The following is an 18,795-nucleotide window of genomic DNA, read 5'->3' as shown; positions in this document are numbered from 1 at the left end:
TTTCGTTCTCATTCTTTTGCCTCTCCAGTTTTCGTCACGTATCTCACTCGGACCGTTATAAAACACCCCGTTTTAGATTCTCACAGTTATGTACGCGGTACCCTATCGCACTTGAAAAATAAACGAAACGAAAAAAAAAAAAGAAAAGAGGGAAAAAAAAAAAACGTTGTGCACATATTTAGACGACAGTGTTGGTGAACCAGTTGCGGATGATGTGGATGTTGTTGATGATGTGAATGTTGTGTGCTTGCACCCAACAGTCCTCAGACTAAAAAAAAAATATATATGCAGGGTGCTATCACTCACGTACCGAGGATGTACTCACTCTGATGGTGTATTTGTGCGTGCAACCTATGGCTACGTGTGACCTGCGGTTTTCTCCAGTGTTTGCCAGGCCCTTAGTTGCAGTTATCAGCCACTGATCGGTGGGTGTAAGATCAACGAGACTGTTGGGTGCACTTATACTTCACTGGGTGGTGATTGAGTGAATGAGGTATACTGAGGTGTCTTCAACTGTCACTCCTGGTGGAGCAGCAATGAGAGAGGGATTGTCTGGTTATGAGAGAGTTTGGAAAACCTCGTGGGGCTGATGCGCACAACGCCATCGGGATTTGTCGGTGATTGTGGATATTTTTGGGGGTAATGCCGCAGCCATCGATGATGTTTTATCAAAACTCGTGGTTGGATTGATTTTAGGGACTTAACTATCAATTATGAGATGAAATTGGCAATCAATTGATAATGGATACGGAGATATGATCATTAAGTGGGTAAGAAGCTATCTTGTGCGCACTGATAGCCAATAAGTACAAAGTGACACGAAATAGTGAAAACGGAATCGTTTACACGCTCACATCGTCATCGGGCCATTTGGTGTATGTGGAGTAGCTGGTGGTGGGGTTTTTCGTTGGTGAATCCACCAACGGTAGGAGCAAACAGGCGATATAGAGGGCTAAGAGCTGTGAGAGGGGTGGAGATAGAGCCACCAACGAGTGAAGTGTGGTGGGGATAGTGAGTATGTATCCGGCATAGGGGTTGGGCCAACCTCAAGTGTCTTGTCTCCTATCATCTTCTTGTTCCGAGTATCGTTTACGAATGAACCGCGATCGAGCGATCGGCCACTTCAATTGGCGACCCACCACCACCTTTGGCATCCTTATTTTTACAGTATCAAGCTGTTTACCTGGAAAGTCAGTTTTCCTTCATCGGGGGTTGAGTAGCAATAGTGAGGAGGTGACGATGAGACTGTTGGTTGATTGTTTGAGAGAGATGTGTTATTTCAGTACGTGTTTATCATAAAATTCTAGACAAATGTTGAGGTGTTGAGTGTGATTGGCAACAATTGGACATCCGTCAGAGGACAATTTACGATTTTTTGATTTTTTTTATTGTTTGTGTGTTAATAAAAGAAACGAAGATTGTTCGACGCGTGTTGTTCCCGACGGCGGGAGCCGGGAGGGTCGTGGAAGTGAAGGACAAGGAGATTGACCACCACCCGACGGAGGAGCGGGTGGTGATTAACGTCACTGAGGAGGAGGACATGTCGGCTGAGACTGATATAGAGGTGGTATCAGCTGAGGATATTGACGCATCTAGGAGTAGCTCAACACCAGCGGACATGTTGCTGCAGGAGAGAAATGGTAAAGGTGGATGTGGTATTGGCAGTCATCCCTTCAGCTTCGATGTTGGTAAAGCCGCGTTAAGACCCGTCTGCAATCCCCAGTATACGTCATTCAGTATATCGAGTATACTTGGTAGACCGGAATCACCGACAGCTGATGCCACTGCCGCTGTCTCGATAGAGCGACAGTCAGATGGTGACAGGGCATCACCACCACCAGCCACTACCTCTCAGAGGCTTGGCATGTCCCATAGTTCGTCGCCGTCGGAGAGTAGGATGATATCACCGACGTCGTTATTAATGCCCGGAGAACAGAGATCACCTATCAGTCGGGCCAACGAGGCTAGGGGTAATCCTGGTGCAATTCCTTGGGCAACGAGTGCTGCTAGTCCTCCAGCTGGCTTTCCACAGGCTGGAGATCCTGTTAATTCCTTGATGGGGCATCAAGCGTTGTTAGCTAGGTAAGACTTGTACTATTTAGTCTTTTAAGAAAGAGAAGGCTGAATTAATTCTCTGACTAATTCGTTGCCGATTCGCGGTCTTTCGCCATATTTCGCTGATTATTTCCACCTCCCCAAAATTTGACGACTTTGTCAACAACATACACCCCGTATCTCACAATTATTAAATAATTTTTCGGAGTCTTCAATATTACAGATATTTATTATACAGGCGATTTTTCGTAATTACTTAGTAATTGACCGGCACACCCGTCCCCCTTTGTCAGCCGATTCCTCAATAATTAGTACACCAGCGTGTTGACGAATCGATCACATTAATCATCATTGATAATTACCTATTTCCAAATCAGTCATTCCTGTTGAGAGGTCTTTCAACATCAAATTCGAAAACAGATGCCTCATTTAATTCAGACACATTCAAATAATTGATAAATGTTGCAAAAAAAAAAAATTGCAAATCCTAAATCTGGCACCTACAGCCATCCTAATTGAAAACTTCAAATCATAAATGACTCCCAAATTTTCCAAAATTCAAACCCAAGTTTTTACTGCACAATTGCACGTGTTTGTAATCCCAAAAACCCACAAATATTTCCAAACATGCCTAGCCAGCCAAAATTCCGGGATCCGTCGAAAAGGACTCGGAACAATACCCCGGGCCTTTTACCGCCCTCAAACAGGAATTTAACATCATTAGGTTTAACCCAGTAGACATTATCTCCCACGTGATCTCGTAGGTGGGCGCGTGTGCAAGATGTATCTTGATACATCTATCCAAACTTGTATGGACTGCATTAGTTACTCGATGAGGAGAAAAAAAAGGTTTAAGAGGGGGCGTGCAGGGATGGCGCGTGCGGTAAAGATTATATTATAGTGGAATGGACCAAGGGGAGAGCTGAGAGTACTGGTAATGGGCCTATTAGGCTGTCTCATTTAATAACAACCTTGGTCACCACCCTCTTCTTTTACTTAACGGGAGAAAATGGGTGATTGGGGATATTTATCCTGCGTGAGGACACAAGATGTCCTGGATGATGCCAGCCACAGGATGTCAGCGGGATAACGCCCCTGAAACGAGGGTTGCAGATGATTTTATCAGATTTGTCATTTCGTTCACCCCAGTGTGACACACCCCACGCTGATGGCTCGCCAAATTGCTTGTTTTCCACTCGTTTACCGTTTTATTAAGTTCCAACGGAGTTACTAATATTTATCATTTCAATCCTAATATCTGCAATGCAAATTGGTGATTGAAGAATTTGGAGGGCGAAAAAATTCAGGTGTCTCTCTCAATTTGAAAAAATCTATTCTCCTCGAAATAAATGAATTCTCAGACAATCAAGACTATATCCTAATCCAACTTTCTGATGCTCAACCCCCGAAACCCGAGTCCTGCAATTTTCTCCAATCACTTCCTCATGTTACAGTCTCCCCCAAAAATCATGGGATTATCTTTCAATGCCTCCCCGACGTCTTTGAAGAACTCGAGATTTTCTAAAAAATAGGGGATGAACTGAGTCGGTTACCGAGCGAGTACGAGGGGTTAAAAGAGAGAATCAATTAGGAGTGGACGTGCATAATGGATGGTAAACCGAGTGGGGGTTCATATGGTGTAGGTTAAGGAGCCATAGGATTCCCCCGAGGACTCAAACTACTACACCCTAGTGCTCAGCAACAATATTCCTTATGTGCAGGGCGTTCCCTAACTCATCCACAGCAAGATCTGTCCATTTGTTTCAGCGCAGCCCCTTACATCCTCTCCGCAAGGAAGGAAGTATGCAACTTCTTGGTCTGATTTATTATTAAATTTTCCGGTTGCTTCTCAAAGTTGATTTCATATACATCATCATCTACCCCGAGCAGCAACCTGATGGGAATAAGTGAGTTCAATCGTGTATTTTTCGGTCTCCGGAGTTATTCAACGGAAATATTGAGCATTTGAGTGGCCATCCAACGTGTAATTATTAATTTATTTTTATCTTTACTCCTTGAGCATTTTTTTCCGGGAGATTTGTGATTTTTTATGAGGGGATTTTCTCTGGAGATTTTTGTTTGGGGAATAACCCCTAGATCCTATTTTTCAATGATTTTAACTCGACTGAGTGGGATTTGAATTTATTGTCAAGTAGCGCAGCAATCACGAGAATATTTTCATCGAAATAATTCAATGATTGATGCAATTTCCAATCAGCGTTTTGTGGATGCTGATCGGGAGGTTGGAACGGGATGGATTATTGAACATCGATTCAGTGGAATCCATTATTGCCAGCGCATTCAGCCGCGGTGTATGTCACCGAGATCGGTGAAAGAGAGATTCACTCGCTAATCCTAGCGATAGAGATTCGCTTGCGTTAATTACAACCCAGCCCAAATGAATGATTCGTTAATTAGTGTTGGATTGAGTCGCGCAGCGGCTCATGAAAAGGAGAGAAACCGCAGAGAGGCCGCATGATAAAGCCCATTGTGGATGATCGTTCGGCCGATGAACTGAAATGTTTCGATGAGCCATGAGAGGAAGTATCGAAATAGAATTTCCAATGTCGCATTGAGAGTATTGAATCCGCGGTTAGGAATGAGCCTCACTATTCTGACTAGCTAATCCCGCTGACGATTGCTCAAAATTTTTAAAAAGTTTTGGATCTCATTCATCGGGACTGAATTAGCTTTCGCCAATAGTAAATTGCGATATTTCATTCTGATTCGAACTAGGGGAAGATAAATAGTATCAACTACCGAGTCAAGTACGCGTAATGGAGACAAACGCAGTAGAACGAGCTTCATAAAAATTCCAGAAGTCCCAGAAATTGTAAAGCGAGGATAAAGGAGTGAGTTATACGCCACTCAGCGCATTGTTTATAATTCAGAGGGTTTTGGATTGAAGCTCTATCGTCTAGTAAGTCCCGTTTCGCTCGGATATCTCCTTTTTCTGACCTCCTCCCATCCTCTAAAATGCAATGGAATACTAGCGTAATGGCTGGGTAGAACTCGCTGGTCTTTGTCGAAGTGCTTTCACGATTAAGGAAGAAATTACAAGAAAAAAGGAATGATAAAAAATCGAAAGCAGAGAGAAAACGCAAGAAAACGTTCGTTGAAGATCAAAGTGGCCCCCAACCAGCGGAAAAGAGCTCGACAAACGGCCGAGCTAATAATTGATCAAACCCTTCTCCTTGGACAACGTGAAATCATTGTTTATTGCAGTAGCAAATAATTTTCCCTCCCCTTCTCTCTTTCACTGGAAATTTTTCCTCCCTCTCATTTCGAGCAGAGATCAAAAGCTGGCTTGAAAGGAAAACCACTCAGGCAATATTACCGATGAGTCTTGAAAGCGCTGTGGGATCCCGGATGAAACGGGCCGTAATGGATGTAATTGGTCGGATCACAGAGATGTATCTCTCTCCTAAACGCCAAGCTTTCTCAAGTTGACTGCCACTCGCGTTAACAATGAAGACACTGTTGAAAATTATTCTGCACTTAAAACGTCAGACGACCAAATCATTCCATTACATCAATCACCTAAAAAGTTTATCCAACTAGGATGACGGCAAATGAAAAAACAAATTACAGCTGAGTGGATAAATTTAGAATCGCCTCTGTCGTAACCAACCCGGCCCAAGATTGCCAACTTCATTCGTCCGTGCAAGTACAACAAGAAAATCTACCTCCATCGCTCCGCCCTCGATTATGTACGCCAAACTTGTCTACATCTCTCCACCAACTCATCCCCTGCACCATCCATCTAGTTCGCTGATTCAACTACCCCTGCAAGTAAACACTTTTTGCCCCCCTCGGCTAAACTATCCTACATATTATTTAGTACTTGCGCTTCTTCTGGCATATCGGATTGCAGTCGTTAACAACCAGTGCTGTGATACGATGAGTAAACGAGCGCATCGGAGAGGAAGATTGTTGGCTTATGTATCACTTGTGCAGTTGGTTAACAATTAATGGGTGTAGAGTAACCGGAGTTTGATATTCCATCGTAGTTTTAAATTGCACTGCATCAGCCAAATCGGCGTGATTTTGCGGTTAGCGTCAAGAGTCAGAAGCACCACTCTGCATTATTCCAAGTGCATGCGGAATAACGCATGAGTGGAAATAAAAAAAAAAACCCATAGCAAGTAAGGATCGATTGAGCACTTTGGCCCTTGAAAAGCCCTAGAAGGGCTCTCCTCAGTGGCACGAAATCCCTGAAGAGCTCCATGTTTTAAACTCAGACACTTGAGCCACAACTCAAAATACCATTTCATCATATTTCAAGCATTTCCCAGAAGCAAGCTCTCAATACCCTCCCCAAATAATCACCTCGATTTTGTAACCTGATCAAGAGATACGCCTAATTGATCTCCCTGAGTGGATGAATTTACCCCGAGAGAAGGAAGATGAGAAAATCTGAAATCTTGTGACGTATGATGATCTGGGGATTGCGACAGAATCCGTCGAAACCCTCTTGACGAAAAGAAAAAGCCTTAGAAAGACGTCGAAGAAGGGAGAAGACGACAGGGTGTGGAATTAGGGCTGGCAAAGGAGCACACCAACAGAATAAGAAGTATATATACCTTCGTGTACCTGCTCTGGATCTCTTGGCTGCTTACAAACAGACGGTTGTCAGATTTCCTTTATCTCACCCGGGGCATCTGCACACAAGTATACAGAGCCATCTCACTTCAAACCAACCTATCCACCATCCTCTAAACCATCTCAGCCTACCCCTCAACCCCCTGGTATTTATCTCCCTCTCACTTATTTCACCGTCTCCATCCGTCCCAAGAATGAATCCTTAAAGCTCTTAATTTGTCTCCCCCCGGTGTTTGCTTGTCGTAATTCCTGATCGTTTCCATTCCACTCTGCGCCTCGAAGAAAGGAAAAAAAAAAACTGTCGTCTCCTTTTCTCCAGCGGCGTCAGAGCCCACCCTCGGTGAGAAGCCGATAATCATCGGACAAACAGCAGGGAAAACCGTGGGGCGACGAAATGAGATCAAATCACACTGAGCATTAGACGTATCCCCAGCAGGTAGCGGGACAAATGCATTTCTAAGGAGAATTCGTTACCGATCATTCTACAGTCTAAAACAGTGTACAACTGATTCACCGTTACACGAGCAGAGGTAGGGGAAAAAAAATGGGAAAATTTTTGTACGGCTTCGCGAAGCCTCAATACAACTCCATGCAAGCCTCGGAGATCCTATCCTACTTACCTAATACCCACATTTTCCTGGCAATCGTTGCGTCCAATCGTCGGATTTGCTGAGTTTAAAAAAATACACTATTTCCGATCTACGATACCGTACACCACTTAAAACCCCCGAAGCCTACTTTCCATAATTAGGACATTGTATCTTTCAAGAGGCCATTTTAAAACTATTTATTTATTCATTTATGTACATCAATTTTAATTACCGCTTAAACTGCTTTCATGGTATTCAGTCAGAGTCATAACAAGTGGAAGAAGTAAATGCAGTAGCTCTTGAAAATGTTGCAATAGTACAAAAGTTTAAAGTACACGAAGAAGAATCTGCGGAGAAATCTCCTTTGAAGTCTCGCTGAAAATCATCAAGCTTCTCCGTAATTCTGGGGTAATTTATAATGTAATCGAGTTTTTGAAGGGGTGAAGCATAAAAAAGTCGTAAGAGTACATCCGAGAAAAATTGTCGGACCACGTTCATCAGAAGTTCATTGTAAATCCATAAATGTTTCGTCAATCTTGAGAAATTTCCCATTAGCCCGGATTAATTTATCTATCAAGAGATGAATCGTGAATTTTTTCATCCATTTCATTCCGTAGGAAACACATTTTTCAATACGCCTTCATGTGAACATGATGAAAGCAGAATATAGACAGCAGTTGAATGGAGAACGAGATTGAGTGAAGACTTTATATTCCACTAAACATCTTGTTAAACTGATTGAACGAAAACTGTATGTCATCTTTTGGAAAAAATCTTGACAATCTTCATTCTTCTAGTTTGATTTTCCTTTAGCATTCTGAGATGCTTAAGGGATTGAATTTAATTATGAAAATTGTTCTCATCCACAATTTCGGGGCTACGGCGCTGAGTCGAATGATGAAATTTGCCGAGTTGACATCAATAATGACTCGTATTTTCGACTTGCAGTCTCTGGAGCGGATTTTGGAAAATTAGGGCAGGGCACCTCGAAAAAGGCCATTTAGCCAAACTAACAGTATGCTTTGCACATGGGTCAAACTTTGGTGAACCCAAGTTGATGGTAGAGTTTGGCCCGGGTGGATTGTTGGATGTTGGATGAAGTGGCCACAACGGTGATATAGAAGGTTGACGTATAAACACTGTGTTACCAAAGATAATAGCCTATGGTTGGGTCAATGGCGATACACGATAGCACGGAGCGTCCATGTTTGGCTTTTTGGATCGATCCCTGCTCTCTGGTTTATCACGAATGTCTATATACAATGTATGTACAATATCGATGTATGACCATACCTGGAGCGGAGAGGATTTCATCGTTTCACCTGAAATTGTACGCTAGTTTACCCTTCGTAAAACGGGATTTGGCGGGAGGATGGAGAGGGATGAGGCTCGAAACAACTATGGGTTATATGGACGTTGGAAAATATAACTGGATACTCTGTTAACGATTCGTTGCATGCTCTATTGAGTATTGACCAGACGTGGGTTGGATATTTAATCGAACACAACTCGATGCTTCATTACAAATTAACGGTTTATATATTCGAGTGTGTGTCGTTTTTGATGGTAGGACGATTGAGAATGAAAGGATTTTTGACGGATAATTTCATGCACATCATATCCTCTTTTCTGTCTGATGTATCATCAATGAGAGTGGGAGGATACGAGAGGATGGCTATCATATATTGATCGGTTAACTGAGTGAATTTGACATTTGACTTTTGATTTTTAGATTGGCCCAGTTGTATCCAATACCTGGTAGTTTCTTTTCATCGTCGGCCCAGCTGCAGTATCATCTTCAGCAGCAGTCGCATCATGGAAGGCTGCCGACGGTGGGATGTCAGTCGGAGGCTGCAAAGGCCGACGGCATTCGGGGGCTCCTGGGCAATGGAGGCTGGCCGTTTCCATGGACGCACAGCTTACAAAGCCTCGAGCATCACACCCAGAGTGATGTTGGGGCACTCAATCGTGGCAGTCCACCCACTGGATCCTATCTCAAACGAGGTTGGTAGACACCTAATCAGCATTCGCTTTCACAACATCAACCAGCATCACTCGTAATAACGTTTCATTTGGGGTACACCGAGTGATGAGCCACTGAACTAATCAATGTACGCCAATATTGTGGTTAACCCCGTATCCTCTAATGTCATTATCATCATCTGATTGTCATCGGTGAACAGAACCTGGTAATTAAGGGCTTGACGGGATGAGTAAAGCTGAGTTGTGTCAGTTGAATTATCGTGATATCTTCAGAATCATAATTGTTGAAGGCAATGATATTACACCCCCTAATAACATCTGGTGTCTCAACGGTGGATTTGAGTCATGGCACTCCTCCCACAAGTCATTCACAGATAAAGATCAAATTAATACCATCAAACGTTGCGTTGAAAGCCCCAAAGTCTGTCTCTTTATAAAACGTCTGGTGTAATTCGTGTGGCTCTCGGAGTCGAAAAACCGAGGAGTCTGTTGAAATGTGAATCTCGTGTTTTTGATGGAGTGAGAAATGAGTAAAGGGATATGCCAGCAAGTTCATGGGATTTCTCGAGTCAGACACTGGGTATTCTCGGTTTTCTATGGGTTATAGATATAGGAGGTAAAGAGGTTGGTTTCCTGGCAAACCACCAGTGTGGCTGGTACAGGGGTGTGATTAAAATTTTTAGGGGTCGCCATCCACCAACTCACTGTCCCTTGGGTTCTTTCTTTTTTTGGTGTGTCCGCGGTTAACGTGCGTGATACAAGCCAAAATGGTTAGAATGGGGTAGAATTTAGGAGGGACAGTGTTGTAAAAAGGGCCACTGTGGAACATAAATGGGTGGATGTAAGCGAGACGAATGATGAGGGACAGCATTATATGGGAGAGTTGAGGGGTATTCACAGATACAAGCGTGGAATAGTCGATGGTATGGCTTCATCGGGGGCTTCTGTCAACGACAAACCAACGTCGATCGCCTTACCCGATCGTTTTGCCCACTACCACTTTTACTGTTAATACTTGGCCTTACGATACCACACAATTTTCCCCCGATTTTCATCCTCTGTCAATACCTACTTTGATTGCGCACTTCTCCATTGAAAACGTGTATCAAAACAATATCGTATGGCTTCCGAATCCACAGGAAAATTGTTCTCATTCGGTAAAATGTTGTGTTGACAGAGGAATTGGAAGACGACAATCCGGCTGACGATCGTCTTCACAGCGGTGGCAGGAGTCCGTCAAGTGGTGACGAGGGTCACGACGATCTTGGGGACGTGGAGGATGGACCGGAGGGTGATGGTGATGGAGAATCACCGGGTGGTGGTCACTCGTCAACCGGTGGTAGCGGTAGTGGTAGTCAGAGCGTCCAGGTCAATGTCAATGACAACAACAATGTCAAGAGGAAAAAAAAGACAAGAACTGTATTCTCGAGATCTCAGGTATATCAGCTTGAGCACACATTCGAGTGTAAACGTTACTTGTCATCATCAGAGCGCGCCTCTTTGGCAGGACAATTGAGATTAACAGAGACCCAAGTGAAAATTTGGTTTCAAAATCGGCGGAACAAGTGGAAACGTCAATTGGCAGCTGAATTGGAAGCTGCCAATATGGCGCATGCGGCACAGCGGCTGGTACGCGTGCCCATTATATATCACGAGCCAAGTTCAACGAATTCTGGTAGCACCGGTGGTGGAATATCGATACAATCGACAACCTCAAGTAATCAATTACCAGTGGCAACTGCTGGCACTCATTCGGTTGGTGTTGCCGTCGGTGTTGGCACATCATGCGCACCCTGTACAACAGCACCACCCATATTCTACTCACCTCATCACTCTCATCATCATCACCATCATCATCCACCCCATGTGCAACCTCACTCCTTATTACCCCACCAAGTACATCCACAACCACCACCACCTCCACCACCACCACCCAATTCCGCCCAATCCGCTCAGTCATCCCAATAACCCTTTCCATCACTTTATCGTCCTGATGCACTGAGTCAGCGTGAGCTCGACGCACGATATTCGAGATTTCTCGCTGCCCCGTGAACTCCCACGATGGAGTCGATGATCGTGCCGATGATGAACAAAACAATTCCATTATGTCGCTAATTGTGTTAATAAAGATTAATATTGTAATTATAATATAAATATGATGATTTAAAGGAATGGAGGATTATTCGCGCGATATTCAACGCACCGCTTTTAAGGAGACAAGAGTAAATTGATGAAAAAGATAAGAAATAACGATTCGTACTCGCCCGATTGTCCTAATATTATTGATATTGACGAATAAAAGACGATGCTACGTGTCAATATACGCGAATGCAAGTAAATTTATTCATTTATCTTTATCCCGAATCCTCAATATATGGCAAATTCATGCGCAAAATTTCGAAAGTGAGAAAGACTAAAAGGATGAATCATCACCAGCCTTTCACTGAAAATTCTTTAACATATTTTTGCTCTTCATCTGGAAGTACATCAGGCATTACCATCACTGCACTTCTCTTTACCACATAAACCACGAGGGAGCATCTCATCCACAATAGAACAGAGGATCTCTGTGCACAACGCTAAGGCCATCCCAGGGTATTTGAAAATCCGTTGAGTAAGTAACACCGAGAGGACAAACATAAGTACATGCACTTCAATCATTGCTCTTCACTTCTCACACTGTGTCGCACGCCATCGCTTTTTCCCGTTCATACGTACATTTCTACCTCTTTTTCATCCTCAACCTCCTTCACCTCTCTTTTTATCCTGATCTAACGGCGAACGACACAGGCTCTTTCATCCGTCGATATTGTCTTTTTCACGTAGGCAATGCACCTCTTTTCCGTCACACCCACCCACATTTTCTATTTATCTTTTTCTCTCTCCTCTTCTTCCATATACTCCATATGTACCTCTTTCTGGCCGAATGGTGTCGCGTAACCTCTCAAAAAGCCGTCGGGAGTTGTCGGTCGACGGTGGAATCAGAATCACCTTTTTACTTTTTATATCTCTCCCTCTTTTTCCTCATGTACACAACTCAGTGTGCCTCGCTGAAAATTGCTCTTGAAGGGTTGATATTGTCACGGCTCTACCCACCCCATACTTAATCCAAGAACACTTTCCCTCCTCTGCATTTAGTTATTTCACTAAAATTGATGAAACGAGAAGAGCACGATTGCTTCACCCCTTTGCCCCGTCTCTGCATCTCTGCTCTTTCATCGTCTCGGCTTTTTTTCTCAGTCTCCTATTCTCAATCATTTCGTTTCAAAGTCCTTCCCATGTGTTGTGAAAAACCAATGATCTCATCCCCTTTCTCTTCAATTATCAATCCTCTCATGTTCAATTTGCCTTTAACTTTTCTTTCTATTTTTACCTGTCTTTCTTTTTCAAGCTAAACAATTATCCTACTCAATGTACAAACATTAAAAAATCAATCGTCAGACGATCCGAAATAAATTATAGATTAAAATCCTCGAGAACTCCTTGAATCCCGATTTTTTTCACTCAAATAGATAAAATACTGGGAACCACCTCAAAAACTACTCAAAACACGAATTTTCCATTTGAGTTCATCGGGACCAAAAATGATAGTGCGACTTCCCCATTGTCAAAAACTCTGCCATTTTTATCACAACGCGATTCCAAGCATCCAATAGTTTGAAATGCATCAACGATGACTCGAGCATCGATAAGATCGAGGAATCGTCTGAAAAGCACTTGGAATCACGAATTTTTCATTGGAGTGTAGTGTAGTGGAAAGAAAATAGCCGTATTGAGCGGTGTAATCGATGGCTTCTGGGAATTGGGAGTGGTGAAAAACTGAGAATGTGTGAGACGAAGTGAAATGGGGGGGTGGGGGGTGGGAGGGGGGTCTCAGGTATCGAGTTTGTCAACGGATCGAAAGTTTGCCTCAGCGCATTGTCGCCCTGGCAATCTGGAGTCGAATTGCGGGGCTCTCCTCTGTACTTCATTCTCATTCCCCCCCATTACCCCCCACCATCACCCTCATGTGCTCTGGTGTTTGCCGTGTGCTCGTCACCGCCCTCTTCCTAACGCATGTATCGTGCCCCGGAGTAATTTAACGCGTAAAGGGGATGACAATAGACTCGAGAGTGCGCCATGTGCCCCCGCGTTAAGGCTATCCCCAACCCCCCTACCTCTCCTACCCCCCTAACTCCCCGATCCTACTATCCCTTTTCACTGCACTCTGCTTTCCACTGGATGTATACACTACGGGTAATGATCGTGTTACTGGCGTGTTTGTCAAATCCCTGGGAGTAAAGAAAAATCACCTAATAACGTGACGCCTACAATTTTTGTGGATCAGCCCAACGTTTTTCAAGAGACTTTTGAGAAAAATGTCCTTTTCACGGGTTTTTATGGTGCTTGGGTGGGGCACGGAATTAATTCTCCATTTGGGGGAAATTCGAATGAATCGCTTCAGGATATCTCAGTGGAACTGCTCTACCAGTGAAAAAATCATGAAATTCAAGGATTAGGAATGGACACGGTGATGACGTCATGTATAGACATTCTGAGGTGGCCAGGACAAAAATTATACTTGAATTTTTTCATGTTATTCTCGTAATTCTCAATTTTCAAGTCCTTATGATACTTAAAATCCCTGGGATTGTGGGAAATTTAAACGATAATTCCCGAGGGTGTTCGATTTATTGAAGATTTAATCGTCATTCAAGCAATCGTTTTAAAATCATGAAAAACCCAAGGTTCTTGAAATTTCCAAAAAAATTCGACGTTCTTTATCTCATGTTATTTAAATATTTTAACAATGATGTAACGGATAATACAATAACAACTTTAATGCTTATATTACTGATCGATAATTATTTGATTAATTTTCACTTGACGATGAGCACTTCGACGACGAGTACATTTTATTTACTAAAGACATTTTATCGGTCGGAGGGAGTGAAATTAAATCACTATCACTCATCTAAACAAGCCCAAATATTGACAACAAGAAAACAACTAATTTACCCCCAACTTCGCCCCGAATTAATCGGTTAATTGACATTACCATGGTGGGTACTACACCCCGCCATCTGTACAGCCTGATTCTGATCCTAAAAGGCAATGTTAACTGAGGGTGAAGATCACCGCAGTCAGACAGATGACGCTGGAAGGGCTGATGTGCCCCATAACACTCTTTTCCATGTAATTTATCGCAACAGTCCATTATCGCTCTTCACAATCATTTTCGTCACTGATTAAAGCTGTCGTAAGCTCAAGGTGAGTCCGAGGGGTTCATTACGCCCCCCAGAAAAAAAAATTTCTCGCCCCTGCACTCGCCGCGGTGTCAAAATTAATTACGAGCTCCATTAGAGTAATTATTTAACGAGTAAGTGCCGATTTACTTATCTGGATGGGTTTTTAAAATTCGTCAGAGACATCGAACATCATCAAATATTTATTTTACACCCAGAATAAGCAGATGATCAACTGAAAAAAATATTGAATCTCTTATCACTATTCATCTTCAACACCAACGACTTCGACAACAAAAAAAAACTCCCCTCCATCATCACTCGACCATTTCCCAACCACCAATGACAATCCCCTCCCCCTCAAAATCCATATCCTTTCGAGTGGTTTCCCTCGATCGCCAACATCACGCACCAGATCCGAGTGACAACTTCAACGAAAATACACACACGTCTATAGCCATTTAATATCCCTCCATTGGATCCCGGGCGATTCACGATGTGTGGCACTCCCCGGGCTTTTTCGTACAAAAACCTATAAAGTGAAAAAGGGAAAATAAAAATGGAAAGGGGGAGGGAATAGATCACGAAGGGACCAAAGGGGCCGAAGGAGAGAAAGAGAACATGAAAAACGGGAATAAAAAAAAAAACGAGTCAATGGGTATAAGCACTAACTATGAAAAGGAGAAAGGGCGGGGGGTGGGTGCGGGGAATTCGCGAATCGTCGCTAGATTAAAAAGAGGCTCTCCCTTTTCACTTGCTCTTTTATACCGCGCCTCGAATCACTCCTCTATCCTGTGCTACATGCCACCCCCCACGCACCATGTGTACGAAAAAAAGAAAAAAAAATGCGTACATGTACAGGCGTATGGGTGGGCATGGTGAAAAGGGTGAACGTAAAGTTCTGCTATTTTTTTTCCCTGGCGATAACGCATACGGACATTGAATGTATACCAACATCATTCGATATTCCTCACGACCGTATGTTGAAAAAAGCAATTCGATACCCTATGGTGCTGAGTTGAGAATGAGTACGCTCTGCAAGTACTAAGCCTCCCCCTTAACGTACAGTGTAAAAAAAGGTATATTTCGTATTTTGTATACACACGTTGTTGGGGCGATGTACCCCGGTTGGTCGAGGTTCAGTTTAGGATATGGATGGAATGAAGATTCTATTCATAAGCGGATTTTCACGATTCGAAGTGGATGCTGCCGTTCCTTCTCGATTATTCTTGTAGTAGTTACGAGATTTTTTTTCCAACTCCAGAGCATTAGTTCGAGTACCTTGACAAGCGGTTTTTTTCTTCCTAGCGACCGTAATTGCCAGATCCTCAGGTTGGTTAATTTTGTAAGTGATTCTATGAAAATTTAGAATGGGATTAAGGAGAAGGGAAAAATAGTGATAAAGTAATGGAAAGATTAAAAAAATTGAAAAATCTTTATAAATTGAAAATAAGAAAAAAATTCTCCATAAAAAGCAAGGTAAATCCTAATAAGCAACTACCCCCTAGTATCTACAGATTTCTTACACAAAATCCCGTAAGTTCTTTCTTCCCCTAATTATCCATTCATTAACAGAAAAATTTCCACGATTCCCCTACAAACTCTCAATCCACCTGTAAAATTGAAATGTCACAACGAAATTGTACGAATAAAAAATGCGAGACCCCGAAGGAAATGGAAAACTAACATTTGAAGGAAATTCAATTACTAAATTAATTATCCCTCAGATGTTACCGCGAGAGTAGCATTAAAATTTCTGAACGTACGCAAAACCGTATCCCCCATGTTCCATTTTTTTTTCTCAAAAAAACGAGTGAAATAACTAAATGAATGGACCGAAGCGTGGAGCATGTGGCAAGAAGGGGTTCCTTTGAGCCCACCCATGCTCCATTCCTCCTGGATTAATTAATGAACCTCTCTCACTCCCATGCTCTATTGCAGAGCCATGCAGCAAAGGGATCACCGATATTGAACACGTTGCATAACGCTTGTTTCATTCTCCCCTCTCCCCTATCGTCTCCTTCACCCCTTGTACCCCACAATTGAGGGTTCATCACCGGAATTTCGGTCATTGAATGACGATTTATTCATTCCAACCGACGATATCACCGCCAATCCCACGCCCCACCGGCTTTAAAAAAAAGGCCAAAAAAGTAAATTGCATCATTGAAAACACCTTCATAAATCTCTATCAAAAAATCATAAAATGAAAAATAATAAAAAAATTGTCTATCTCATATCCCATCGAAATTGCTGCCTCTGCTTCTCGTTATTTTTCCCTTTTTTTAATGAAAATCCTGTTTTTATTTTAACCCAATCAGCGTTAAAAGAAACAGAGAGCCCACAGTGGAAAATCTCGTTCTGTGTTCCCTCCATGGTAATTTTTTTTTCCACCCCGAGAATTACAAAAACGTTGAGTGAGTGTGAGAGACGAAGATATAGAGAGGAAACGAGAGAGGCAGATGAAAATTCAGGGAGGAGACAGGAGAATACGGCCAGGGATTTTTTTTTTCCTATATATCTCACTGCCACTGGGAATTCGTCGAATCCAATCGACGCTTATCCATTGCTCGTTGGTGAAAGCCATGAATGTGCATAGAGGAGAAAAAATACTCGTCTAATGGCATACGAAACGAGAAAACGTAAACGCGTTCAACCGATCCCACACACACATACACAGGCTGATTCCCCCCTTTTCATATATGCATTCACTGAGCATTTTTTCTTCTACCAGAAGCTGTGCACAGAGTCCGGTATGTCCCGCTGGAGTGGAGAATCAGGGGGTACACCGCACTCTTCATTGACCCCATCATTTAGCGGATAATCGACTGAAAATAACCCCCAGAGACGAGAGCTGCCCCCTTTCTCTTGATGGTCTTCCACTTCTTGCTCATGGTTACAGCAAGAGTCGAATGGTAAATTCTCCACTGCATCTGTGCCCCCTTGTAATTCCCCGGAATTATTTTTTCCGATTAGAGAGTGAAGACTTATGTACACAATCAAAGGCGAACCAAGTGACAGCATGGGGTGATGAGGATGTTTCCGGTAAGAGGATTTTCTTTGGATCGCCACTTTTAATCAACTATTACATTCTTATTAACACTTTTTTGAGCAAGTGACGAAATCGCTGTTTTTATTATTTTTCAGTAATATTTATTGGTAGATTTATCTGCATTACGATAAAATCGGGAAATTTTTAATGTATCATGTTAATCGAACGCTATGCCACTTGTAAATTGATAAATTGCAGTTTATCTCATTATTGAACAATGGGCTCGCCAATGTAAAACCCGTGGGATAATGATGAAAATATCGGAAAATTGTGCAATTTTCATCAATTATTCTTCTGAACTTTCACTTTACTGAAAATCCAAATAAATTTGTCATTGTCTCATTATTCATTTTGCACAATCAGTTGAAGAATGGGAGGTATTATTAAAATATTAATCACTAACAATCAATTGCTGATATTCACCAGCCACAATGATCTTCATTATAAAAATGCAATTAATACAGCGATCAGATTCCCAAAATACTGAAAAATCGATTGTAAAATGGCGAGCTCCGAGAACCGGTGTAATTCATCTTCCAAATTAATCAAAATAAACGAGTGGCAAACCCAACCTACCACCGCCATTAAACCGCCATTATCACCCAAGAAATGTCCTTCGAAAATCGTTCCGCCGTTTCATCCAATAATGGAACTACCAGAACAAGAGAAAAAAAAAAACTTGATTAAAACAAAACGCAATTCACTCAAATAATTATTTCAACTCTATCCCACCACTACTTAGGGTAAATGTATGGGGGATAGAGTGTCGTGTTGGGAATCTCGTCTCATCTATCTCATGACCCGATGTAGTTGCCGCAGTTGTTTCCGCATTCGATCTAAGTGCCAGGAAAGAGCGGCTCGGTTAATTACACCCACTTCGCTCCTTCAAACCCCTTCCATCCCTGGGTTTGTTGAAAACTCCCTCTTTCCCTTGTTCAATCAACTGTTCGCCTCTCTGGCGATTGCGCGAGCGAGATGCGTGAGACGATAACGATCTGAAAAAGAAAAAAAAAAAAGAGATCCAACGAGAACAGTTCATCCACTCTATTTTTCTGAATACGACCAAAGGTAATTCCCGTGGCGAACGCTATCTGCTGGGACACGAATACGCTAAAGCGACCAATAAGGAGGTAATAGCAGTCACCCAGACGAATATAAACCCTGAAAGACATGAAAACGCGGTGTACGTGGGGGGAGGGGTGTGCAATTACGTATTTCGAGTGACAGATGCTCGCCCGCCAGTCGGAAGATTAAAACAAGTAATCAAAGCCAGGGTGGATAGTCACCC

At 42.6% G+C, this 18,795-nt stretch overlaps 1 protein-coding gene across 1 annotated transcript; it reads left to right on the top strand.

The window, feature by feature from the left end:
* Positions 1 to 1,039: 1,039 nt before the first annotated feature.
* On the top strand, positions 1,040 to 11,488 carry LOC105273146 (homeobox protein Hmx). Its single transcript, XM_011315408.1, has 3 exons — positions 1,040 to 2,082; positions 8,980 to 9,251; positions 10,408 to 11,488. The coding sequence occupies exons 1-3, from the start codon at positions 1,541 to 1,543 to the stop codon at positions 11,196 to 11,198; spliced, it is 1,605 nt and encodes a 534-aa protein (XP_011313710.1). The 5' UTR covers positions 1,040 to 1,540; the 3' UTR covers positions 11,199 to 11,488.
* The last annotated feature ends 7,307 nt before the right edge of the window (positions 11,489 to 18,795 follow it).

Source organism: Fopius arisanus, unplaced genomic scaffold (genome assembly GCF_000806365.1).
Source record: "Fopius arisanus strain USDA-PBARC FA_bdor unplaced genomic scaffold, ASM80636v1 scaffold00001, whole genome shotgun sequence".
Classification (NCBI taxonomy): domain Eukaryota; kingdom Metazoa; phylum Arthropoda; class Insecta; order Hymenoptera; family Braconidae; genus Fopius; species Fopius arisanus.
This window is presented reverse-complemented; position numbering and strand designations above follow the sequence as displayed.